This window comes from Taudactylus pleione, unplaced genomic scaffold (assembly GCF_031769625.1).
Source record: "Taudactylus pleione unplaced genomic scaffold, aTauple2 ptg000927l, whole genome shotgun sequence".
NCBI lineage: Eukaryota > Metazoa > Chordata > Amphibia > Anura > Myobatrachidae > Taudactylus > Taudactylus pleione.
In genome coordinates this window covers 3,729-31,153 of record NW_028285328.1, presented here as the reverse complement: position 1 = coordinate 31,153, position 27,425 = coordinate 3,729, and the positions used below count along the sequence as shown (strand labels likewise).

The following is a 27,425-nucleotide window of genomic DNA, read 5'->3' as shown; positions in this document are numbered from 1 at the left end:
CCCTTTGCATGAATCACACAGTGCAATACACAAAGCAAGTCTGGTGTCTCTGCCATAGATTACCTGCAACATCTGTGGACCAGCTTCTTGTGTATGCATCTGCTTGTCCCCATACAGGGCCGTAGCGAGGCTATACCCTGCCCCACCCCCAACAGGTTACATTATGTGGAAGGGGGCAGCCTCCAGGACCATGAGGAAGAGGATTGCTCGGAGCGACCTCAGGAGGCCCTGGATGACCATCAGGATGCTAAGGACACACAAGCAGGTCCGCCGCAGTTCTGCCGTTCCAGGCACCCTTCAAGCCAAATGTAGATGTCAATGGGCAGGAACAGTGCCACGCCCCCCCCCCCCCCCCCCCCCTATGCCGACATGGCAGCACCATTGCCACACCCCAAGTTACTACCCTGCTCACCAGAAGGTCTATACAACAGAACACCCCTTTAGGGTCACCCTCATAAATTATCTTAACGCATTTCACTTAAAATACAAATGGGCTTAGGCCTATATATATATATCTTATATTAAATCAAGAGAGTGGGGTATATAGCGACTTTATTCTCTGCATTTCATAATTTGTTACATTGGTCAAATAAATGAGATTTCCCACAGAATACTGGATAGGGCATAATGCGAGCAATGAAAGTGTAGCGATGACTCCCGGTCTCTGGTACCTGCTGTGTGACATCACAAAGAGCGTTCAGTCTGTGCAGATAGAGAAGCACCTCCATCCCAACACGGCAGGAGCAGTTATTTCATGTATGTTATCCAGGCTCTCGTGTAGTAGGAGGTCACATAGTGGCTTTATTCCAGGTGTCCAGTCCTTTCTGTCAGTCATGAATCATGATCTATAAAATCAGCAGCGGCCACATAATTCCAGGGTACACGCGATATACGGCAGATACGCCAGAGTACACGCGATATACGGCAGATACGCCAGAGTACACGCGATATACGGCAGATACGCCAGAGTACACGCGATATACGGCAGATACGCCAGAGTACACGCGAAATACGGCAGATGCGTCAGGGTACACGCGATATACGTCAGGATACATGCGGTATATGGCAAATACGCCAGAGTACACGCGGTATACGGCAGATGCGCCAGGGTACACGCGGTATACGGCAGATACGCCAGGGAATGGGGCACGATCTAAATGGCTCTTTAAGTACATAGAATATAGTTACTATTACTACAATATGGCTCCTCCAGGCAGGGAAAGGTTAATTAGCGGCGATCATGATGCATTTTGTGTCACTAGTGTGACCAGACTCTGTTCTGGGGATCAATTCAGTAAATTCCCTTTACTCTGTTATTATTTGGGTCAAATGGGGACTTCAGATGGGCTTCAGCGGTGTACGGCACGCCCATTCTTTCCAGAGTGTATTTCCCACTGCGCACAAAATCCGCGGTGACCTGCAGGAAGAGGACAGAGTGAGCGTCAGGGGGATAAACCAAGGATCACGCAGTGTGAGGGAGGAATCAGCAATATATACTGTATTGTCCGTTCCTGGTCTCCAACCCATGGGCAGATTACTCGCAAATGATTGTTTTACTGATCCCTACCCCCCCCCCAATGCTGGCAAAACAGTGACCCCCTAATGCTGGCAGAACAGTGACCCCCCCAATTCTGGCAGAACAGTGACCCCCCCCCTAATGCTGGCAGAACAGTGACCCCCCCTAATGCTGGCAGAACAGTGACCCCCCCTAATGCTGGCAGAACAGTGACCCCCTAATGCTGGCAGAACAGTGACCCCCCCTAATGCTGGCAGAACAGTGACCCCCCCTAATGCTGGCAGAACAGTGACCCCCTAATGCTGGCAGAACAGTGACCCCCCCTAATGCTGGCAGAACAGTGACCCCCCCTAATGCTGGCAGAACAGTGACCCCCCCTAATGCTGGCAGAACAGTGACCCCCCCAATGCTGGCAGAACAGTGACCCCCCCAATGCTGAACAACGGATTGGCCAATTTCATGATCGTGACTCCTGTTGGCGCGATTGCGACCCGTTTGTGCAAATGACTGCCCCATACACACCAGATGATAGGGGAAGAGGGCATTGGAGGAGAGGGGGTGCTGCCTAGGGCACTTGTACCAATGCTGGGTATAATTGCTCTTCTCAAACCTTTGCATTACTTACCTTTATACAGACATCAATGTGACTAATCTTAGAGGAAATGTTCAATCACTCTATTATTATTATTCATGTATATGGCTGTGGTAACAGCTTCTCCGCGGGTCAAGGGCCCCATACACCGGAGCTGTGATTTTCCATTTTGCCGACGCCGGCCCAATCCGCGACAAAAACCAGTGCCATCGATGATTGTTGAAATTCAACATGTTAAATATCCTGACTCGCCGATTCCGGGCATTTCCGTGAATTGAGTTTTTCAATATCCCCAATCCCCCAGCGTAGGCAGAACGGGGAATTGCAATGATAGCAGCTAGATGTATGGGCCCATTATCCCCAATCCCCCAGTGTCGGCAGAACGTGGAATTGCCATGATAGCGGCTAGATGTATGGGCCCCTTATCCCCAATCCCCCAGCGTCGGCAGAACGGGGAATTGCCATGATAGCGGCTAGATGTATGGGCCCCTTGTTCCCAATCCCCCAGTGTAGGCAGAACGTGGAATTGCCATGATAGCGGCTAGATATATGGGCCCCTTATCCCCAATCCCCCAGTGTAGGCAGAATGGGGAATTGCCATGATAGCAGCTAGATGTATGGGCCCATTATCCCCAATCCCCCAGTGTCGGCAGAACGTGGAATTGCCATGATAGCGGGTAGATGTATGGGCCCCTTATCCCCAATCCCCCAGTGTCGGCAGAACGTGGAATTGCCATGATAGCGGCTAGATGTATGGGCCCATTATCCCCAATCCCCCAGTGTCGGCAGAACGTGGAATTGCCATGATAGCGGCTAGATGTATGGGCCAGTTATCCCCAATCCCCCAGTGTCAGCAGAACGGGGAATTGCCATGATAGCGGCTAGATGTATGGGCCAGTTATCCCCAATCCCCCAGTGTCGGCAGAACGGGGAATTGCCATGATAGCGGGTAGATGTATGGGCCCCTTGTTCCCAATCCCCCAGTGTAGGCAGAACGTGGAATTGCCATGATAGCGGCTAGATGTATGGGCCCCTTATCCCCAATCCCCCAGTGTAGGCAGAATGGGGAATTGCCATGATAGCAGCTAGATGTATGGGCCCATTATCCCCAATCCCCCAGTGTCGGCAGAACGTGGAATTGCCATGATAGCGGGTAGATGTATGGGCCCCTTATCCCCAATCCCCCAGTGTCGGCAGAACGTGGAATTGCCATGATAGCGGCTAGATGTATGGGCCAGTTATCCCCAATCCCCCAGTGTCGGCAGAACGGGGAATTGCCATGATAGCGGGTAGATGTATGGGCCCCTTTACCTCAGTTTTCCAGAATACTATGACAAAATAGTCCGAGCTACGAGGATACTGTAGGGACCATATAAGCTCAGACCTGCTACGTGTCAGCCAAATCTCCACCTCACAAGCAGATAGGATGAGAATGTTTGTTTTGAAAATAAAAAGCCAGAATAAATCTATATAATATCTATATTGCAGCTTATTCAAAAGACAAATGTCCATAATTCCCCACTCTGTAAGGTGCTACACACATGGCGTGGGGTCACACAACCACCACTACACACCATGGACATACACGTGAGGCTTCCTACATGGAATCGTTCCGTTTCGTTACTTATAGGAGAGCGTGAAACTCCCTGTTTGCGACTATGGTAGATTTCTTCCCTGATAAGTACACAGTTTGGATTGTAATTTAGCGTGTACTGAGGCGCTGTAGACGGGCGCGTGCTGTGGCGGGCGGACGTACTCTCTGCACAGCGCAGAGAGAGCTGTTTCAGTACCAGCGAGGCTGATGGGATGTGACAGCTTCACATTATTTTCCCTCTATCTACACAAATGGGTTTTTTTCTGGTAGATTTAAGGAGAGCGGCGTTTGCAGAAAGCGTATAGTTACCGAGCTTTGCGGACAGATTAATATCCTGGCATACAGTCAGCATTTCACAGGGCTGCCCATCACCCCAGGCTCTGATTATCTGTCTATGCTTTACGAGGCTCAACGACCAGTAAACCAACAGCGAGGTATAATATTCTCCCGAGGATCCCGCCAGCTGGAGTCAGGTTGTAAAATAACTCGTTAGCTAATGAGTGAGACATAAAGCAGCTGGCACAGAATGGGATAAGCCGGTGTCTTTATCCGACAGAGAATTCATTTTATTGATAAGTGACAGCGAGCGCTGCGTCTGATGACTCCTCCGTGGATCAGGAGGATGAATCAAACAGCCTCTTCCACTTCCTTAATGGGTCATTGCATGTAATGGGGAAGAGCCTTCATCTTTATGGATGACAAATGCAGCTTCCAGAGCCAATACGCTGATCAATACTTGCGTATAGAACCAATTTACTTGATGTACTATAACATTAGATTAATAGGCCGCCGGCTCTTGTGACACGCCATGTTTTCTAGTAGAAGTCACGGTTACAATTTGAAAGGTTGATATTTGGGAATTATAGTAAATCAAGCGAAGTTTGTAACCAGAACATAAAGGGAAATAACTGCAGGCGCTGATTAATGCAAATACTCCGACAATACGCAGAACTGGGATAGTTACGGTTTTGTTTATTAATCTTCGTTTATATGGCGCTCACATATTACACAGCTCTATTACATATATATTATATATATATATATATATATATACACATACATATATATATATACATATACATACATTATATGGCGCTCACATATTACACAGCTCTATACACAGAATATTTCTTCATTCACATCAGTCTCTGCACCAGTGGAGCTTACAATCTACTGTATATTCCCTGCAGAGGTCATGCAGAAGTTTCTGGGCATTGCAGAGCAGGTTTGCACGTTAGTAAATATTCCCTTCACTACTGGTAAATCATTCATGTAATGACAGAATTGCTCTGCATGATTGTACCTCCAAATATTTATTACAAAGTATCCCCCACCCACAATGTGCACAAACCTCACCCCCAGTCCACACAAACTCCATCCCAATCCACCTATCAAGTTCTCTTTCCACATCCGAACCCCCTCCCCAATAACTGGCCAAGCTCTGACAACTTTTGTGCAAGCCCCGCCCCTTTCAAAATGCATGAATCCAAAATCAGGTGAGATACGGGGTGACCTCCATGTCCTGATCACAGCTGCCCCATAACGTTACCCCCCAGTCTGTACACCCGCTGCTGCACCTGTGGCCCCGGGCCGGCTCTCCCATTAGCTGACAGAGTATTATTACAGGCAGGAAAACCAAAAGCAGACAAGTGCCTGCCAAGGAGTCTATACTCACCCCTACGGTGTATCAGTGTTCATGTTGCCCTGATGAGGTACCCAGTCTGCCTGGTATTGCTGGGTAAGGCATGCCAGTTGTGTGACACCCATTACCAATACAGGAGCATAGCAAAGATTCCACGTTATACATGACAGGGGACCAGGCAAAGTACAGAACCAGGAGATGAGTCCACTCACAGCACCAACATAGAACAAAGGGCCTGACTCAGAGCCGTTCGCTATTTGCGGTCGTTCGTTCAAAAACAAGGGGTGGCTATTCAAATGATCCGTTCGCAAATTGCAGTCTGTTCACACCTCTAAGTCTGAACGAGCGAGCAAAACATACGCTCGTTTATTTGTTAAAAACGCCCCCTGGCCGCTCGCACCATACGTCATGTCCGCTATTTATTAGATTAATCGAGTACATCGTACAGCGTATGAACTGCTCGCTATTCTTGTGGTTGGTTTTTGCTACCACAATCTTGCGAGCAGTTCTGGCTATAAAATAACCCAGTGACGTGGTCAATGACGCTGCTGTATTAATTATGCACACCCATAAAACGCCCGTTTTGACCTTTAAGCACGCCTGCGTTCGGATTTCCACTCCCCGTTTTCAAGCACCTTCCCCTGTTACCACCCACATACGCCTCATTCTGTCACTCAAAATAGCAGGCATTCGCTATATTGCGAGCACATGAATTTCGGCCGCACTGACTGGTTCGCGCATGCGTATAACGATCCGTACGCATGCGCAGATGTGCGAACATCGCTCGGAACGAGCGTACTGCCGCTAGCGAGAGGCTCTGAATGAGGGCCAAAGTCTCATACATACGTTCCCCTCTACCAGGAACATTCAAGGCCCGGTACGAAGACTGATTGTTCCACCAGACTTTTTGGCCATACAAATATGGACAATATGGGCAGATCTTTCAGTTAGTGCTTGTGCCACATGGGCTGTTCCCTTGGGTACATCTAGAACAGATCTAATTCGGGTCCTTACGTATGAGGTGCGGCTATAAGGAGGCAAACCAGGGCAGCAAAGTACAGGGCCGGGGACGGAAATGCCGCCTCTAAACCACTGGGTTCTGTCTGATAGAATAAGGACTAGAAATGGTTTGTAATACACTATACCTCCCATATACAACAGTGACGCAACTGCGGGTATAAGACTGAAAGCGTAGGGAACGTCTACTGATATCTATGATAAGACGATTGGACCTTATTACATGATGCTGACAGCCCCCAATAAGGCGGCTTCCTAATCACAGCAATAAGGAATCCTTATACGCCTAATTGTATTATTCAGATGCCGCGACAGGAGCATCTGTAGAAGCCCGTCCCTGCGATCAGTACAAGAAAAGGAATCGCAACCGAGATCGCTTTACTTTATATTCCCGCCAACTGCGAATGGGCTGACTACGTTTGGCGCCTTTGTGAGCAGGCAGCAGAACAGAAGGGATCCTAAGGATCCCTCTCCCGAAAAAGACTTCCGCGAGTAGCCAATAGGCTTCAACGGGCTAATGCCATCTAAAGACGGCGTAAACTGCCGGGGGCAAGCTCGGCTTGGTAAATCTGACAGCTTCGCAGCCGCCATGGAAACCTGCGAGGACGGCGGCTGCTGACGGAAATGGAGAAACCGTAGTAGATATTGAGATATTTGCTTTGGTGTCTCCACGCTATACCGGGGCGATACTTAATATGAGCAGCCTGATATTGGGCGTTTTCAGGGTATATGCCGCTATCTTATATTAATAGGCCCCTTAATGCGGCCAGTAAATACAAACACAGCTCATTAATGATTTGTTCTCCTGCCTAATACCTCACTAATGATCCGTTCTCCTGCCTAATACCTCACTAATGATCCTCTCTCCTGCCTAATACCTCACTAATGATCCGTTCTCCTGCCTAATACCTCACTAATGATCCTCTCTCCTGCCTAATACCTCACTAATGATCCGTTCTCCTGCCTAATACCTCACTAATGATCCGTTCTCCTGCCTAATACCTCACTAATGATCCTCTTGCCTGCCTAATACCTCACTAATGATCCTCTCGCCTGCCTAATACCTCACTAATGATCCTCACCTGCCTAATACCTCACTAATGATCCTCTCTCCTGCCTAATACCTCACTAATGATCCTCTCTCCTGCCTAATACCTCACTAATGATCCTCTCTCCTGCCTAATACCTCACTAATGATCCGTTCTCCTGCCTAATACCTCACTAATGATCCGTTCTCCTGCCTAATACCTCACTAATGATCCTCTTGCCTGCCTAATACCTCACTAATGATCCTCTCGCCTGCCTAATACCTCACTAATGATCCTCACCTGCCTAATACCTCACTAATGATCCTCTCTCCTGCCTAATACCTCACTAATGATCCGCTCTCCTGCCTAATACATCACTAATGATCCGCTCTCTGCCTAATACCTCACTAATGATCCGCTCTCCTGCCTAATACCTCACTAATGATCCTCTCTCCTGCCTAATACCTCACTAATGATCCGTTCTCCTGCCTAATACCTCACTAATGATCCTCTCGCCTGCCTAATACCTCACTAATGATCCTCTCGCCTGCCTAATACCTCACTAATGATCCTCTCGCCTGCCTAATACCTCACTAATGATCCTCTCGCCTGCCTAATACCTCACTAATGATCCGCTCTCCTGCCTAATACATCACTAATGATCCGCTCTCTGCCTAATACCTCACTAATGATCCGCTCTCCTGCCTAATACCTCACTAATGATCCTCTCTCCTGCCTAATACCTCACTAATGATCCTCTCTCCTGCCTAATACCTCACTAATGATCCTCTAACCTGCCTAATACCTCACTAATGATCCTCTCACCTGCCTAATACCTCACTAATGATCCGTTCTCCTGCCTAATACCTCACTAATGATCCTCTCGTCTGCCTAATACCTCACTAATGATCCTCTCTCCTGCCTAATACCTCACTAATGATCCTCTCTCCTGCCTAATACCTCACTAATGATCCTCTCACCTGCCTAATACCTCACTAATGATCCTCTCACCTGCCTAATACCTCACTAATGATCCGTTCTCCTGCCTAATACCTCACTAATGATCCTCTCGTCTGCCTAATACCTCACTAATGATCCTCTCTCCTGCCTAATACCTCACTAATGATCCTCTCGCCTGCCTAATACCTCACTAATGATCCTCTCTCCTGCCTCATACCTCACTAATGATCCTCTCTCCTGCCTCATACCTCACTAATGATCCTCTCACCTGCCTAATACCTCACTAATGATCCTCTCACCTGCCTAATACCTCACTAATGATCCGTTCTCCTGCCTCATACCTCACTAATGATCCTCTCACCTGCCTAATACCTCACTAATGATCCTCTCACCTGCCTAATACCTCACTAATGATCCGTTCTCCTGCCTAATACCTCACTAATGATCCTCTCGTCTGCCTAATACCTCACTAATGATCCTCTCTCCTGCCTCATACCTCACTAATGATCCTCTCTCCTGCCTCATACCTCACTAATGATCCTCTCTCCTGCCTCATACCTCTCTAATGATCCTCTCACCTGCCTAATACCTCACTAATGATCCTCTCACCTGCCTAATACCTCACTAATGATCCGTTCTCCTGCCTAATACCTCACTAATGATCCGTTCTCCTGCCTAATACCTCACTAATGATCCTCTCGTCTGCCTAATTCCTCACTAATGATCCTCTCGCCTGCCTAATACCTCACTAATGATCCTCTCTCCCGCCTCATACCTCACTAATGATCCTCTCTCCCGCCTAATACCTCACTAATGATCCTCTCACCTGCCTAATACCTCACTAATGATCCTCTCTCCTGCCTAATACCTCACTAATGATCCTCTCTCCTGCCTAATACCTCACTAATGATCCTCTCTCCTGCCTAACACCTCACTAATGATCCGTTCTCCTGCCTAATACCTCACTAATGATCCTCTCTCCTGCCTAACACCTCACTAATGATCCGTTCTCCTGCCTAATACCTCACTAATGATCCTCTCGCCTGCCTAATACCTCACTAATGATCCTCTCGCCTGCCTAATACCTCACTAATGATCCTCTCGCCTGCCTAATACCTCACTAATGATCCTCTCGCCTGCCTAATACCTCACTAATGATCCTCTCACCTGCCTAATACCTCACTAATGATCCGCTCTCCTGCCTAATACATCACTAATGATCCGCTCTCTGCCTAATACCTCACTAATGATCCGCTCTCCTGCCTAATACCTCACTAATGATCCTCTCGCCTGCCTAATACCTCACTAATGATCCTCTCGTCTGCCTAATACCTCACTAATGATCCTCTCGCCTGCCTAATACCTCACTAATGATCCTCTCGCCTGCCTAATACCTCACTAATGATCCTCTCGCCTGCCTAATACCTCACTAATGATCCGGGAGCCGGCACCTCCCTCACACACAGATCATTAGCAGCCTCCTCTCGCCTGCCTAATACCTCACTAATGATCCTCTCGCCTGCCTAATACCTCACTAATGATCCGTTCTCCTGCCTAATACCTCGCTAATGATCCTCTCGTCTGCCTAATACCTCGCTAATGATCCTCTCGCCTGCCTAATACCTCACTAATGATCCTCTCGCCTGCCTAATACCTCACTAATGATCCTCTCGCCTGCCTAATACCTCACTAATGATCCTCTCACCTGCCTAATACCTCACTAATGATCCGCTCTCCTGCCTAATACATCACTAATGATCCGCTCTCTGCCTAATACCTCACTAATGATCCGCTCTCCTGCCTAATACCTCACTAATGATCCTCTCGCCTGCCTAATACCTCACTAATGATCCTCTCGCCTGCCTAATACCTCACTAATGATCCTCTCTCCTGCCTCATACCTCACTAATGATCCTCTCTCCTACCTAATACCTCACTAATGATCCTCTCGCCTGCCTAATACCTCACTAATGATCCTCTCGCCTGCCTAATACCTCACTAATGATCCTCTCGCCTGCCTAATACCTCACTAATGATCCTCTCGCCTGCCTAATACCTCACTAATGATCCTCTCGCCTGCCTAATACCTCACTAATGATCCTCTCGCCTGCCTAATACCTCACTAATGATCCTCTCGCCTGCCTAATACCTCACTAATGATCCTCTCGCCTGCCTAATACCTCACTAATGATACTCTCGCCTGCCTAATACCTCACTAATGATCCGGGAGCCGGCACCTTCCTCACACACAGCTTAATAAACACATAGAAAGTGCTAAATGAGGTGCTGGAGAAGAATAAATTAATTAACGCTCGTTTCCCTTCCGCCCTAAAGACACACCTCAGACGAGTGATGCTCAGCAGCGTCTATCTCATGTACCCACATCTCTCGTCTTCTGTTGTTCTCTCCCTCTATGCCAATCACTCCGCCAGCTCCCCGGTACCAGGGCCAAAAATAGGGAAGTGAAAGAGTGGTTCAGTATCTGGCATATTGTGTTGTACTTTCATTAAAAATAGACCGTGCAGCCGACGTCACTTCTCTCCGAGTATAGAGGAAAAACACAGAGCGTAATGTGCACTTATAGGCTTCTCATATGTACTCTCGTCAGTCCTCTAAGCAGGTTCTAACGGCTTCTACGCCATAAGTGCCTCTTTCTCCTGACGTTAGCCCCATGGCTCTGCTGGGGAGAGGACACTATGACCAGGGTACGGCGGAAGCAATCATCACAGTCTAAATGTTGTACAGACGGATGTTCTCTAAATAATCCTCAGTAATGAGGAACATTACTTCTAAGTCATAGAGGTGTATGTACTAAAGTGAGGGTGTTTAGAAGTGGAGATGTTGCCCATAGCAAGATTCTAGCTATTATCTTCTAGAAGGTGCTAGTTAGGTAGAATCTGATTGGTTGCTATGGGCAACATCTCCACTTCTAAACACTCTCATTTAAGTAAATATACCCCATAGAGTACTGGGGTGGTACATTTATCCCCAAACTCTCATATAAACCAGCATAAACATTTGACAGCATGGTGGTGTAGTGGTTAGCACTGCTGCCTCACGGTCTGACCAAGGCCTTATCTACATGGAGTTTGTATGTTTTCCTTGTGTTTTCATGCTCTGGTTTTCTCCAACAATCCAAAACGTGCGCTGGTAGGTGAACTGGCTGCCTGCCGGCAATAATTACCCCGAGTGCATATACATGTGGCAGGGAATATAGAGTGTAAGCCTCACTGAGGCAGGGAATATAAAGTGTAAGCCTCGCTGAGGCAGGGAATATAGAGTGTAAGCCTCGCTGAGGCAGGGAATATAGAGTGTAAGCCTCACTGAGGCAGGGAATATAAAGTGTAAGCCTCACTGAGGCAGGGAATATAGAGTGTAAGCCTCGCTGAGGCAGGGAATATAGAGTGTAAGCCTCGCTGAGGCAGGGAATATAGAGTGTAAGCCTCGCTGAGGCAGGGAATATAAAGTGTAAGCCTCGCTGAGGCAGGGAATATAGAGTGTAAGCCTCGCTGAGGCAGGGAATATAGAGTGTAAGCCTCGCTGAGGCAGGGAATATAGAGTGCAAGCCTCGCTGAGGCAGGGAATATAAAGTGTAAGCCTCGCTGAGGCAGGGAATATAGAGTGTAAGCCTCGCTGAGGCAGGGAATATATATCTCAAAAGCAAGTGCACCCCCATAATTGACCAAAGCACCCCTCTATTTTGGACAAGGCCACACCCCTTTTTGTCTCTGAAACTCAGGACCATGTAAGTGTAAATGTTCAGTAACCCATAGAAACTAATCACATTGTTAATTAATTAAGGCAGCAGCAATGTGCAAATATACAAAGTGCCACAGCAACCAATCAGACACATGCTCTCACTGTCTAACCTGCACAAGCTGATAGAGCGGACTGCTGATTGGTTGTTACGTCACACTGGCACTTTAGAACTAAATAGCCCATCAGTGTGTTTATGAAACCTGCGTGTACTCACCGGGCCCCCATGGGGGTCTCTGATATAGCCATAGGCAATGGTCTTATTAATCATAAATCCAAAGTCTGCCCTCCGGATGTGTCCCACAGCCTGGCCATTCCTCCATATGGCCTCCAGCCCGAATAAAGGCACTTTCCTGTGGAAGAGAGGAATAAATCAGGTTATGTGGAAGTCCCTGCTGATGGGCATCTCAATGCTCTCCGCCAGGGGGCAATCCGCCATCACCGGGACTCGCTGCCCATCCTAGCTAGTAATACACTGTGAGGTAATGGAGGGAGCAGAGCAGGGACTGAGGCTCCCTATGAATGGCATCGCACCCCTATAGGAGACATTTCATGCACCCAGCGTATTCCAGAAGCCAGAGCCCCATGGGGGGGGATTACTCACTCATCAATGGTAAATCCCACCAGACGCTTGGGGACCCCTTCTGCCGCCTGCTTCTCCAGCGCTTCCCGTCCCAGGAATGGGGTGCTAGACTTCAGCTTGCAGGTAAAGCCCAGCCCAGCCTCCAAAGGAGTGTCATCTGGGCGCAGGTCTGCGTGCCAATGCCGGTAGCCTAGAAATGGACATTACATCTGAGTATTGGTCAGCTACACTGCATGTCACTCATCACGTCTGTGTAACTACAGTTACTGCGCACTGTAACGCTCCGCGTCCTGTATCATCGCGTTGGCGAATGCAGCTTTGTTACCTGCAATTACAGAGGTTACAGCGTTCTACGGTAAACGTGCGGCCCCTACGCTGACGCATCATGAACATTTAAAGTTATTAAGTTTCCCATCAGTAGCCACTACCACAGAGCAGGCAATGTATCTGCTATGGAGCGCGGTGGGGAGGGGGGCTGAGATGGCAGCTATGGAAGCCCGCGCTCTGCACTCCGGCATGTACGGTGATGCCCCGTTTGGGCTACAGTACCAGGAGAGCACCATATGGGTCTCCAAAGCAATCACCGCCCCCCCATCCTTCCCGAATTATGTTTCAGTTACGTCCCTCTTCCTTAAGCTTCTGTTTTGGGATCATCGTTATCCAAGTGGTTTATCAAAGTTACAGATTTGGTGTTACAAGGTATGATCCTGCCATTGTGGATGACACACACTGTATGTTACCTTAACCTGGGAGCCAGATAATCTGGGAGATCAATCAGGTACAATCATAGGCTTGCAAGGCATGCTGGGATGTGGACAGTCGCAGATTTTAGACTAGACAACCATAGGGAGCGCAGTTTACAGGACCCTGGGGGCGACCAGACGGTATAACTATAAAGGACAAAATCTGCTGCTTGAAACCACTCAGAGTTCAGATACTTCTGTTACCATAAAACCAAGTCGTTTTACAATGAAGTTCAGATAAAGTTCTAATTAGAAGGCGTCAGAGTACTGATGGGACGTGGGAGATATTAGCACAGATTGTCCATAATTTCCCAATGAACACTGGATGCATTAATAACTCATTGCCTTTAATTTCAGTCCCCCGGTTATTTAGCACTGTGACTCACGGTAATGGCCATTGCTGTACGGCAGAGGAGCTGCCAGGGGAATCTCATTAAATCCTCACATCTGCTAAATGACAGCGACATCTCTCCGGTGTGATCTTGCATTAAGATGTTGAAGCTTCTTTTAGCTCTGGCTTCTATCAGTCAGGGAAACCGAGCCAGTCTGTAAATATCCCTCAACATGTACAGAAACCCCCGATCAGACGGAGACATTGTCCTGAGAAGTGGCCCATTCATCTCTATCTGCAGATGTCAATATGTTCTCAGTACTAATGGGACCCGAAGATTTCACACACTGGACGCATAAGAAAAATTAAATGTTGGTTTTCTTTGCTCATTATTAGTGTCTTTCATAGCTAGAAGTCGGCGCGTTTCATGTGAACCTTTAAAACACAATCAAAGTGCTCTGAAGATAACAGAACGCAGTCTCCAACTCCAGGAGATCAAGGGACCATTTCTCCTACACAAATGTAACAGTAAGAAAAGTAACAGTAAAATGTAACACAGGTGAGACATGACACACAGGTGAGAAATATAAAACAGGTGAGAAATGTAACAGATGAGAGACATAATGCAGGTAAGGAGAGAACACAGGTAAGAAATGTAACAGGTGAGGAAAGTAACAGGTAAAATGTAACAGGAGAGACATGAAACACAGGTGAGAAATATAAAACAGGTGAGAAATGTAACACAGGTAAGGACAGTAACACAGGTAAGGACAGTAACACAGGTAAGGAAAGTAACACAGGTAAGGAAAGTAACACAGGTAAGGAAAGTAACACAGGTAAGGAAAGTAACACAGGTAAGGACAGTAACACAGGTAAGAAAAGTAACACAGGTAAGAAAAGTAACACAGGCAAGGACAGTAACACAGGTAAGGATAGTAACACAGGTAAGGAAAGTAACACAGGTAAGGAAAGTAACACAGGTAAGGACAGTAACACAGGTAAGGATAGTAACACAGGTAAGGACAGTAACACAGGTAAGGATAGTAACACAGGTAAGGATAGTAACACAGGTAGGCAATGTTAGGGCCAGCCACTTTGGTAGGATACACCTGTTTTATTAGGGTTAAGCAAACATTTCAGGCCCTAGGGATCTATTTATCAAGCTGAGAAAAGCCCTTTCTATAGAGTTTTCACCGGGCTTTTCTCAATTTACTGCAGTTTTTAAGCCATTTTCATCGCTGCCACCGGGGATATCACCACACTGGGCACAATGACTGGGGCAATGAACTACAACTCCCATCAGGTACAGGGTGCAGGCATCCAACAGCAGCACCTCAGTCTCTCGCTCTGACAGGCTGAAGCTGCTGCCTGGTTGGAGTGTTAGAATCCTGCACAAAGCCAGCATCAGAGAAGGTAACACACAGTGTCAGGGTGCGGAGACACCAAACCACACGCCGGTACTCTGCCAGCGGCCGGACAGTGCTGAAGCAGACAGATACCGTGCCATGGAAAGGTTTGGACCTCATCTGTTTAATAGAAGTCACTTGATTGAAGGAGGATATATCCTTTACATAATCATAGCTTACCCCCAGTACAACCAGTATCTTATTACCAATTGGCTGAAAGGATAGGACGTTCGTACCAGTCAGATTCAGAACATTCCTGTTACGGGAAACCGTAATACCCATAAACTGCTGGGTCTACATTATGGGTCTCATTCAGGCCCTGTGCACGCGATGGTGATCGACAGCTCGCCCCGTTTTGTAGGCGGGGGGGGGGGGGTTCACACAAACGGAGGCGTTCCCGACGTGATGTCAGTGGTGAGCTTCCGGCTCTAATAGAGCCGAAAGCTCCCTGGGGCTTGCGGTAGAGTAGACCCTACCACAAGGGTCTCATCGCAAGCCCCGATGGTCGCGATAGTCTTGACCATCGCGGCCATCAACCTGGCCACTCGCTAAAGCTGTGGGTGGTCACCCAGAGCCTAGCTAACGGCCAGGAGGCCGGCTCTAACATAGAAGCGGCCGCCCTCATTCAGAGCGAGCGCTCACATTTTGCGAGCGGCTCTGAATGAGGCCCTATGTTCGATGATAAATGGTCTTTAGTGTAATTATATTACACACTACATTGTAGTACTATCTATTACTACATTAAGGGGTTTACAGAGCGTGTTTTTATCTTTTTACTTTAGTGTAATTATGTAACCAATCTCTTATGTGGGTACTGCTCGGCATCACCCCCTATTTTAGGATCACTTAACCCATTCAATGCACCGTACTAAAGTTTGTGTTCTCAGGGGCTTATTCTCTGCCATCCGTGGTTATTGCCCATAGCTGGCGTTACCTTTCTCAATGCTGAGGGAGTCGATCGCCCTGTACCCAGCGTTCCCAATGCCAGTCTTGGCTCCAGCTCCCATGACTGCCCGGTACACAGGAACACAGGCCTCTCTGGGCACATGCAGCTCCCAGCCCAGCTCTCCCACAAACGACAGCCGGATGGCGCGCACCTGGGTCAGACAGGGAAAGGGGGCATTAGCTGCAGGTGACTGTAGATGCTGAAGTCACGATGACTGGCTGCCTGGTGGTCTCATTTGTGGCCCCATAAGTTTAATGCGGGTGTTGTGGGGTCCCCTTGTCCCCTGGGCTCACCTGCACTGTACGCCCGGCACTCATGGCTGCCTGTTTCTTCGCACAGTTCCCTTCCTGGGCCTTAGGCCACGACCAGGGCCGGCGGGAAAGTGGGTCCATCTGTACTGTGTAATCGGAGCGTCCTTACATCAGAATCATCAATGAGGATTGTCCCTGCTGTGCGTTATATTATCCTTTATTATATATATTATATCGCATGGGATACTAGTAGTGCCATGGAGAATTGCCGTAAGGGAAATTGGGAATACCTACCTGGACCTAAAGGTGTCAGACAGAAATGAGCGACATTTGGCAGACGGGCGACGCTCTCGGAAAACAGCTTTTCTGTATCTTGGAATTTGCATTTTGCAGAATATCTAGTGTATAAATGGAACGTGGATGACAACGGGCAACTCATTCTGCTGGGAATTCTGGGTGGCTGGGAATTCTGGGTGACTGGGAATTCTGGGTGACTGGGAATTCTGGGTGACTGGGAATTCTGGGTGGCTGGGAATTCTGGGTGGCTGGGAATTCTGGGTGGCTGGGAATTCTGGGTGAGATAGTGTGATGGGGAAAGCCACACGTGGAGCACTTATGACCATATTAGACTGAAGAAGCCAAACGCAAAGCGAGGCCATTACCCTACGGAATAGTTTGGCCTCATCTCTAGTGTCACAAAGTTTCCAATATCCCATGGACTAACCTGATTCCCAGGTCAATATATCATCGAATACAGTCTCTCAGCTTCCCATCGGCCGCCTCTATGTACTCAGCTACACAATGCGCCCAGGTTTACGTCACAATACGCACCAATAAAGGGCCAGAATCGCTCACGTGACCGAATGTGGCCACATCTCGCACCTATTCCCACACTGCGCACGTGTGCAAACCTATACACGATTCAGAGCGATACAAATCTCAGTGGTATCTCTGCGGGCGCTGAATGGGCGTTTCTGGGTGGTAACAATGACCAAATAAAGAAGAAAATGGGAGCGCTGACGCTGGTTTAAAAAATTCATCATTTTATTGCATATAACACAATTCCAAAAATATTTAAAACATAACAAAATGAAGATACAGATGGATTTGATTAATTGGGCTTTTAATGCCACACTATTAAAGCACGGAACCGGCTCCAACATAAAATATTAGTTAATATCAATATATGAATTCCCCCAAAGACTCGTACAAAATTATCATTGTAAAACACACACATTGGAATAGAGCGGAGGATATATATAAAGTCACTGAGTTGTGTTATATGCAATAAAATGATGAATTTTTTGAACCAGCGCCAGCGCTCCCATTTTCTTCTTTATTTGGTCTTTATTGTAATTAGGTGGATATCCAGATCCCCTGTGTGGGGGCAGCAGGAGTGGTATTTATTATTTAGCATATTGGTGACATATATTGGTAGCGCCCACTGTTTTTCCTAGATATGGTAACAATGATGATTCGCATGTTGTGGGGGTGTCAGGGTCGGTCTGGACGTCGCGGGTCCCCAGTGCTCCCAGCATAGGGCAGGTGTAAATGCCGATGATAATGATGGAGGCTGCTCTCGGGAGCGATCGCACAGACGCATACGCATTACAACGCGCAGACAGTGACATTAGCGTTCCATCTGCGTCACAGGACGTGCGACTTAGTGTCAGCCGCAGAGACTCCAGCACCAGACGGGTTAATTAGGATGAAATGTAACCCGGTCTCCTGCCAGCAGACTGCGCAATTCACTCATTCTAAGAACTGGTTTTACCAAAGGGGCAGCCTGCGGGCGAACAGGGCTTCCATCCACTCAATGCTAATGTATATCTGTGCTCCTGTGTCCTGCATACATGTACCGCACACAGGGGTCTAGTTACTAAGCAGTGTTAGGAGACAGAGTGATAACTGATAAAGTACCAGCCAATCAGCTCCCAACTGTCGTTTTTCAAACACAGCCTGTGAGATGACAGTTGGGAGCTGATTGGCTGGCACCTTATCACTTTCTTATCACTTTTCACTCTGTCTCCTAACACTGCTTAGTAACTAGACCCCTGTGTGCGCAGATCATACACATGACGGAAATATCCCTCACCCCGTCCTTCATTACATGCAACGGCGCCGCATGCGATATCGTACGGTTGTTCTTGCAGCACGGCTGACCGGACGATATCACACGTGACCTCGGGAGCACACAGATAGTCCGTACACGCTGGACGATCCGGCCTATATGTCATTCTATTCGGCCGTAAACGTATCAGACGGGTATCGTCCGAGTGCGTACCTGGCATACGTCATACGGGGTTGTTACATCATGAATTTACATACTGAGAAATACAAATTCTGCAGCTCGGCAAAACCAGAGAAGTTATAAAACAATCAGCAACAGTGGGGCAGACATTGAGTTGTGCGCACGTGTGGACGCTTTTCCGTATGGTCGCAGCAGCCTGCTTATTTTTTTATGCTACTGCGATAATCCACTCGTGTATACTGAAAGTCTGTGCGTCTGCACCTGGAAGCCTGTCCCACCCGCTCGCCTTACATCTGCAGCCGCCATTACCAGTATTGTCCCTGGGGGAGGGGCTAGCTTGTCAGGGGGCTCGGGTCTTCCAGAAAGATGCAGTCACACCACCAAAATGGTGTGGCCACACCTCCTCCAGCACGTAAAGGGGGGGGGGTATTCATAGCGGTACCGTACCATGGCCCCATATGGTTGGCCACAGACTAGTGTTGTGTAAGTGCATAATGAATTTGTGAGCTGCAATGTGGTTGTCCTACCAAGAAAGCTCTGCCTCCTCTGTAGGCGACGGGTCCACTGTGCGCATGCCTCAGTATGGGCACACAAGGAGGAAGGGGAGGGGGGGTCTTACTACATTGTGCCGCCCCAATCCCTAGAATCACCGCTTCAATGTCATACACACCAGCCACTAGTAGGGCTGCACCGGTCAGCGGGATGGCGGGACAGTCGCCTTAGACTGGGAGAGATGGCCGCTATACGTCATGTGTGACCGGCTTCTCTGTTCCACATTTAGGTCATTTTCTTTTACAAAGCTTAAAACTGGGAACATATTTACCATATTTGTTACAGGAGAAATCAAGCCGGTCCTGTTTTGATAAATCGGTCGCAATGTGCAGCCAGTCAAATTCCTACTTACATATTTCCAGCACAGTTAAGAAAATGAAATTCATCATCTGATTGGTTGATAGATTTAAACAACAAAGTCTTTTCTCCATGGCCATAAATTTCCCCAAAGTAGGCGATAAACTGCGCAGGCGCGAACAAGTCAGGACCACTGATGTCGGAACACAAAGCCTCCATGTCGCAGAATTTACTGTGCATCCTGGCTAACATCAGGAGGTGGCGATTCTCTCAGCGCTGTGCCTCATAACGCGAGGCCTTGTCTCCCTGGCTCGGCTTATTATAGTCTGACATCCATATATCACACGGAGAGGAACGGTATGAATCAGTGACAGGTATCCGGGAGATGAGACCCCACCGTACAGAGCACCTCCCATAACTACCAGTAACAGATGGAGACCCCACCGTACAGAGCACATCCCATAACTACCCTGTAACAGATGGAGACCCCACCGTACAGAACACCTCCCATAACTACCTGTAACAGATGGAGATCCCACCGTACAGAGCACCTCCCAAAACTACCTGTAACAGATGGAGATCCCACCGTACAGAGCACCTCCCATAACTACCTGTAACAGATGGAGACCCCACCGTACAGAGCACCTCCCATAACTTCCCTGTAACAGATGGAGACCCCCACCGTACAGAGCACCTCCCATAACTTCCCACTATATCCACCACTTTGTCTGTCAGCAGAAAGTGAAATATACCATTCTGCCTCCGTTCCTATGAAGGGGCTACCGGGCTCTTGGATTGTTACCGGTGACAACTAATTATTGGGTTCCTTGTCATTCAGCCTGACAGGTGTGGGCTCGGCTTTATCCATGCTGCCATATTAGCATGAAAGTCTGTCACACACCTCAGGGCACCGACTTGAATCCACAAATAAATTACTCCATAGGATTTCCTAAGAAACAGATAGGCCTAATGTAACAGACCAGTCGTCACTCTTGCTTCGGGAGCAGAGGTCCCCTTTCCAGCTGATGCCCAGGATGTCACTGGTTCTCCATTACACAGCGCTCGCTCTCGGGTGCCTGATGAAACAGCTGCGCCAGCACAGTGCTTCCGACCTTCCGTCCTCAGGGACCCCTAACAGCGCATGTTTACAGATCTCTATCACAGCTGAAATAATCAGCACCACCTGAGGATCGTTTAAAATAGGTCAGCCAGTAATGGTGTCACTGCGCCAACTAGGAGACCTGGAAAACATGCACTGTACGAGGACCCTGAGGACTAGAGATGGAAAACCCTTCATAGCATGTATTAGCCCAGGGGTAGACAACAAGTGGCACTCCAGCTGCTGTGGATCCAAAAATCCCAGCATGCCCTGCCACCATTTTGCCGTTAGGGCATGCTGGGACGTGTAGTAGCTGGAGTGCCACATGTTACCTAACCCGTATCAGCCACTGGGTCTTGTAGTTAGCCTTCCTGTTACTGACACGGATAATTCTGGGCTCTGGTATCTGACTTATCATGGGAACAGGTAGCTGATGCCAGGAGTAGCAGTGACACATTGCACAGCACCAGCCAGTAATAGACACAGAAGCCCAGTAATAGGTCACAGATTAGCGTCCCCCCATCAATGGGCAAAGCAAGCGTCCCAGTCACAATGGCTGTAAGCCAATAATATACACAGAAGCCAAGTAATAGGTCACAGATGTTAGCGTCCCCCCCATCTATGGGCAAAGCGAGCGTCCCAGTCACAATGGCTGTAAGCCAGTAATAGACACAGAAGCCCAGTAATAGGTCAGAGATGTTAGCGTCCCCCCCATCTATGGGCAAAGCGAGCGTCCCAGTCACAATGGCTGTAAGCCAGTAATAGATACAGAAGCCCTGTAATAGGTCACAGATGTTAGCGTCCTTCCATCTATGGGCAAAGCGAGCGTCCCAGTCACAATGGCTGTAAGCCAGTAATAGATACAGAAGCCCTGTAATAGGTCACAGATGTTAGCGTCCCCCCATCTATGGGCAAAGCGAGCGTCCCAGTCACAATGGCTGTAAGCCAGTAATAGACACAGAAGCCCAGTAATAGGTCACAGATGTTAGCGTCCCCCCCATCTATGGGCAAAGCGAGCATCCCAGTCACAATGGCTGTAAGCCAGTAATAGACACAGAAGCCCAGTAATAGGTCACAGATGTTAGCGTCCCTCCATCTATGAGCATAGCGAGCGTCCCAGTCACAATGGCTGTAAGCCAGTAATAGACACAGAAGCCCAGTAATAGGTCACAGATTAGCATCCCCCCATCAATGGGCAAAGCGAGCATCCCAGTCACAATGGCTGTAAGCCAATAATATACACAGAAGCCAAGTAATAGGTCACAGATGTTAGCGTCCCCCCATCTATGGGCAAAGCGAGCGTCCCAGTCACAATGGCTGTAAGCCAATAATATACACAGAAGCCCAGTAATAGGTCACAGATGTTAGCGTCCCCCCATCAATGGGCAAAGCGAGCGTCCCAGTCACAATGGCTGTAAGCCAGTAATAGACACAGAAGCCCAGTAATAGGTCACAGATGTTAGCGGCCCCCCATCTATGGGCAAAGCGAGCGTCCCAGTCACAATGGCTGTAAGCCAGTAGTTGTACATAGAAGTCTCTCTGCATGGGCTTCCAGCCTCTATCCCCAGCTAGGGAGACGCACTGCAGACTGGCGCACCCTTTTATTTACACCCTGCAGCTGTTAGCAGCCTGCTGGGAGGACTGGACACCAAAACTGGGCCTCTGTAATGGAGGCCGCCCTCTCTCTCTCCATGCACTCCTGGGAGCCCTTACACAGCTCTTACTACAGAGAAGCCTTTCGGAAATCTGGCTTTCCAGCACACGGCGCCATTTTCCTGGAATGTAAAAACCTGGGACATCTACAATCTTCCTGCTGTTCCCATCACATTATGTAGATTCCTAAACTTTGTCGTCTGGCCTTGGTGTCTTCACACTCTGGACCTCATTCAGAGTCGGTCACAAGCGGCCGCTCGGTCGTACCCAGCGATGTTCGCAAAACAGCGCATGCGTAAGTTTCGCAATGCGCATGCGCAAACTAGCTGTTACGATTGGAAATTTCTCTCTCCTTGAACACAGCCAGGTCGTTAGTTTGAGTGACAGATTGAGGCGTTTGTGGGTGGTAACAGGGGAAGGTGCTTGTGAACGGGGTAGTGGAGATCCGAACGCAGGCGTGCCTGACTATGCAAACGGCGTTTTATGGGAGTGCATAATTAACTAAGTAGTGTCATGGCACATGTGACATGGGAGGTTATTACACTGACTTGATCGTAGTGCTTAAGAGAGGGTATGGTCAACCTTTAAGCTCTACGACCAGTTCCGATGGTTCCCGAAGGTCTCGATTAATCCTTATATGCCCGGAGATGCCGTGTATTGCGAACGAGAAGGGGGCGTGTTTTTAGTCTTACGGCCGCATCCTCCCCTCACTCGTCCAGCTAACGATCCCATCTTAACGACGCAACTTGCGAGCGCTTCATTTGCATATCCTGCCCCTTTTACCTTACGACCGAGCGGCCGCAACGACCAACTCTGAATGAGGTCCTCTGTCCCTGGTGATAACAGGGGCTCCCATTAGACGTTTGCAGAGAGCTAGACAGTGACCCCTCTTTATATGGCCGCTGCTACGAAGGGCAAACGTCAAGTTAGAGGTTTGTTAAGTTGTTTTAATATTGATCCCTTTGTGGCTTTCACTCGTTTGCCGATTAATTAAAGACTGAAGTCGTTCCCAGGAGTCTGGTGACAAGTGACACTGTAATGTATCGGAGATTTACGGATAATAGATGGAAATTGTGTCATCTTCTCTGCAACAAAGCTGTTACCCCGGGAGAAGGCAGCGTCTGATAAATGTGCACTTTTAGCTGCTGGATTTGTCAGATTTTGGGTGAACCGAGCTCCCCGGGTGCCGAATATCAATAAAATCAGTGAAGGGTTGAAATTGGAATTAAAGATTCGGGAAATGAGACCGTCAGGCGCGGAGGAAGATCAATGTTTTCACATAACGTCTGGGTCATAAAGCAGAAAGATTAAACCCTGTGCGAGACGACTGGGGAGCGCCTGACAATGAGAGGAGGAAGAGGCGGATGTGCGCTGGTCTGCGGAGCGCATCTCGTGCGTATGCGCCCAAACCAAGCGCACGCAAGCCCAGGCGATGCAGATCTGGATGCGCTCCCGCCGTATCCACCACTGAAGAGGCGTTTAGGCCATAACGGGGTATCGCATGTAGGCAAAGATCAGAGAGCGCGTCACAACGCAACTGCGCGTTGTGCAGACCTGGACAAACACTTATACATCCGTTTCCAGGCGTATCCTTTGCAGCTAGGACAGAGACGATGCTGGTCTGCCTTCATAATGATCACACGTAGTAAGGCGGGCGCACACATCGCTGATTAGTACATCTGTGTATGGGCGAATATACACATTTCACATGGACGCAGCTGGTCAGGAACGTGTACACTGTGACAGTGATAAAGGGCCGTGTCGGGATGACGCAGTGCTAGTTACTGTAGTGCAGTATATTTTAGGGATGGGGCTCCATGCAATGTATAAGCCCCTAATGTGGGATCCCCCCCATGTGAGAAGTGCTCTGCATATATACCCGAGCCTGGGGGGGAGAGAGACTGGCGACAAGTTCTGATCATGGAGTAAAATGAACCTGTAGGTAGAACCTTTAAAGCCCCAGGAGATTGCAGCATAGTAATACAATTCCTTAGCACATATGTGTGGGGAATAAAAGTGATACAAATCATGAATGTATGATGTAGGGGGAGAGAAGACGTCTGAGCCACATGAATACAGATAGAAATATATGGCTCCATCCCTAGGAACGCTCCCTGCGAGGACACATTTGCTGGTGGAGTTAAATGTAGTACAAAAGGCACAAATCTGTCCCGCTGTGTGGGGAGAGTGCTCCGATGCTGCAGCTAATGTTCCTGGTACCCTCTAACGTGTCTCTCATTCCTTCCGCTGGGGTCTCTGAGCTGCTCCTGCACACGGGCTGATTGCTAGGAAGGCCAGGAGCTCTTTACTCCATTATACTGTTAGATCAGTCAGGCAAGGAGATAGATGGAAGATATAGCTGGGGAGGATCCCTGAGACTATTTGGGTTATAAAAAGGAGGCTTTTAACAAAACACAGCTGCTACCAGGCAGGAGGTCAGTGCACAATCCCAGGCACCTACAGACGCAGAATAGCAGAGCAGGGTGCATGGTGGGGGCTGGTAACCAGTATCAGGCTATCATTGTTACACTGGGGGGCAGGTAACCAGCATCAGGCTATCCTGTCTCATTGTGACACTGGGGGCAGGTAACCAGTATCAGGCTATCCTGTCTCATTGTGACACTGGGGGCAGGTAACCAGTATCAGGCTATCCCGTCTCATTGTTACACAGCAGTTATCTCCCAATCTTAGCTGGCCTGTGTCTGACCAATCATTAGGGGAACATTGTTTATATGAAGGAGTTTCATGTAGCAAATTAAATTCTTTTCAACCCCAAATTATAACAACTGTATAACTCCTACCATGATTTATACAATGAAGTGATAAAAAGTTATTTGTATTTTGTTTTGTACATTTATAAAGTAGATTTAATTTCAACTTTCTATACACGATATGTACTATAGAGATGTAGTATAACCTCCACGACAGGGGTATTCAACATGTGGCCATCCAACTGCTGTGGAACTATACATCTCAGCATGCCCGAATAGCAAAACTGTGTGTAGTTGCACAGCGAGAGGGCTACAAGTTAAATAATATAGATGAATATTACACGTAATTTTATCTATCTGAATAATATAAATAAAAGAACTGAAAGGTTTATACTCTGCTAAATATCCCTCCTATCCTCGCGTTCATCAGCGGACGATTGGCGTATAAGGTGGAATGCGCAGAGTGTAAGTGACAGATTTGCAGACTTGCACAGTGCGGATTAGTGCAGTCACACAGGACAGATTGGTGCAGTCACACAGGACAGATTGGTGGAGTCACACAGGACAGATTGGTGGAGTCACACAGGACAGATTGGTGCAGTCACACAGGACAGATTGGTGCAGTCACACAGGACAGATTGGTGCAGTCACACAGGACAGATTGGTGCAGTCACACAGGACAGATTGGTGCAGTCACACAGGACAGATTGGTGCAGTCACACAGGACAGATTGGTGCAGTCACACAGGACAGATTGGTGCAGTCACACAGGACAGATTGGTGCAGTCACACAGGACAGATTGGTGGAGTCACACAGGACGGATTGGTGGAGTCACACAGGACGGATTGGTGGAGTCACACAGGACGGATTGGTGGAGTCACACAGGACGGATTGGTGGAGTCACACAGGACGGATTGGTGCAGTCACACAGGACAGATTGGTGCAGTCACACAGGACAGATTGGTGCAGTCACACAGGACAGATTGGTGCAGTCACACAGGACAGATTGGTGCAGTCACACAGGACAGATTGGTGCAGTCACACAGGACAGATTGGTGCAGTCACACAGGACAGATTGGTGCAGTCACACAGGACAGATTGGTGCAGTCACACAGGACAGATTGGTGCAGTCACACAGGACAGATTGGTGCAGTCACACAGGACAGATTGGTGCAGTCACACAGGACAGATTGGTGCAGTCACACAGGACAGATTGGTGCAGTCACACAGGACAGATTGGTGCAGTCACACAGGACAGATTGGTGCAGTCACACAGGACAGATTGGTGCAGTCACACAGGACAGATTGGTGCAGTCACACAGGACAGATTGGTGCAGTCACACAGGACAGATTGGTGCAGTCACACAGGACAGATTGGTGCAGTCACACAGGACAGATTGGTGCAGTCACACAGGACAGATTGGTGCAGTCACACAGGACAGATTGGTGCAGTCACACAGGACAGATTGGTGCAGTCACACAGGACAGATTGGTGCAGTCACTCAGGACAGATTGGTGCAGTCACACAGGACAGATTGGTGCAGTCACACAGGACAGATTGGTGCAGTCACACAGGACAGATTGGTGCAGTCACACAGGACAGATTGGTGCAGTCACACAGGACAGATTGGTGCAGTCACACAGGACAGATTGGTGCAGTCACACAGGACAGATTGGTGCAGTCACACAGGACAGATTGGTGCAGTCACACAGGACAGATTGGTGCAGTCACACAGGACAGATTGGTGCAGTCACACAGGACAGATTGGTGCAGTCACACAGGACAGATTAGTGGAGTCACACAGGACAGATTAGTGGAGTCACACAGGACAGATTAGTGCAATCACAGTACGTTATCTTCTCATTCCCTACATGTTTACATATGTAATAATGAGTGGTAGCTGTCATGCTGTATATTCAGCCTAGGAACAGAGTAATATCTCTACAGACTCCGCCCCCCCAGTCCCATTCTCATGTACACAGCGGCGAGCGCGTCACCCTTACCTTGAAGCCAGCAGCCGTCACAATCTTGTGCGTGGAGAAGGGAAAAGCCTCATTGCTCAGGTCTTCATCCAGAACCTCCTGGAGAATTGAGCGACTGCACAGGGAGAACACAGAGAGGGAGTAAGTGAGGTGATTACTGCAACGTGTACTAACTACACCGAGGCACAAGTTACAGCGAGAGGCAGCGGGCGTGGATTTCTGCGCACATCAGTAGCGATACACATCATGCACCGGGAACTGCACGTGCTCCTGGTTCATCGCCATAATTGCTGGTCTCAATAACATCTATTGGCATTGACAGGCCCCACAAAATAGCGTCCCGTCACACCCTGTTCTGCCATTCATTGCATCCATGCGTCCCACACTGCATTCGCCCATTGTCATCTGCACACCTCCTGGGCATGCGCAGTGCGATACTACGCAATATATACGCCACACTAACTGGCATAGTGATCGCTCCACATCACCCAATAGTACCTAATGTTCAGGGATG

The 27,425-nt window shown here is 48.5% G+C and overlaps 1 protein-coding gene across 1 annotated transcript; it reads right to left on the bottom strand.

Annotated features, from left to right (window-relative positions):
• Positions 1-471: 471 nt before the first annotated feature.
• Positions 472-27,026, bottom strand: LOC148473357 (sarcosine dehydrogenase, mitochondrial-like; the record flags this gene model as incomplete). Its single annotated transcript, XM_088459676.1, has 5 exons — positions 472-1,417; positions 12,323-12,458; positions 12,710-12,878; positions 16,103-16,265; positions 26,933-27,026. Coding segments are annotated over 5 exons (688 nt in total), but the record flags the coding sequence as incomplete, so codon positions are not given.
• Positions 27,027-27,425: the final 399 nt, after the last annotated feature.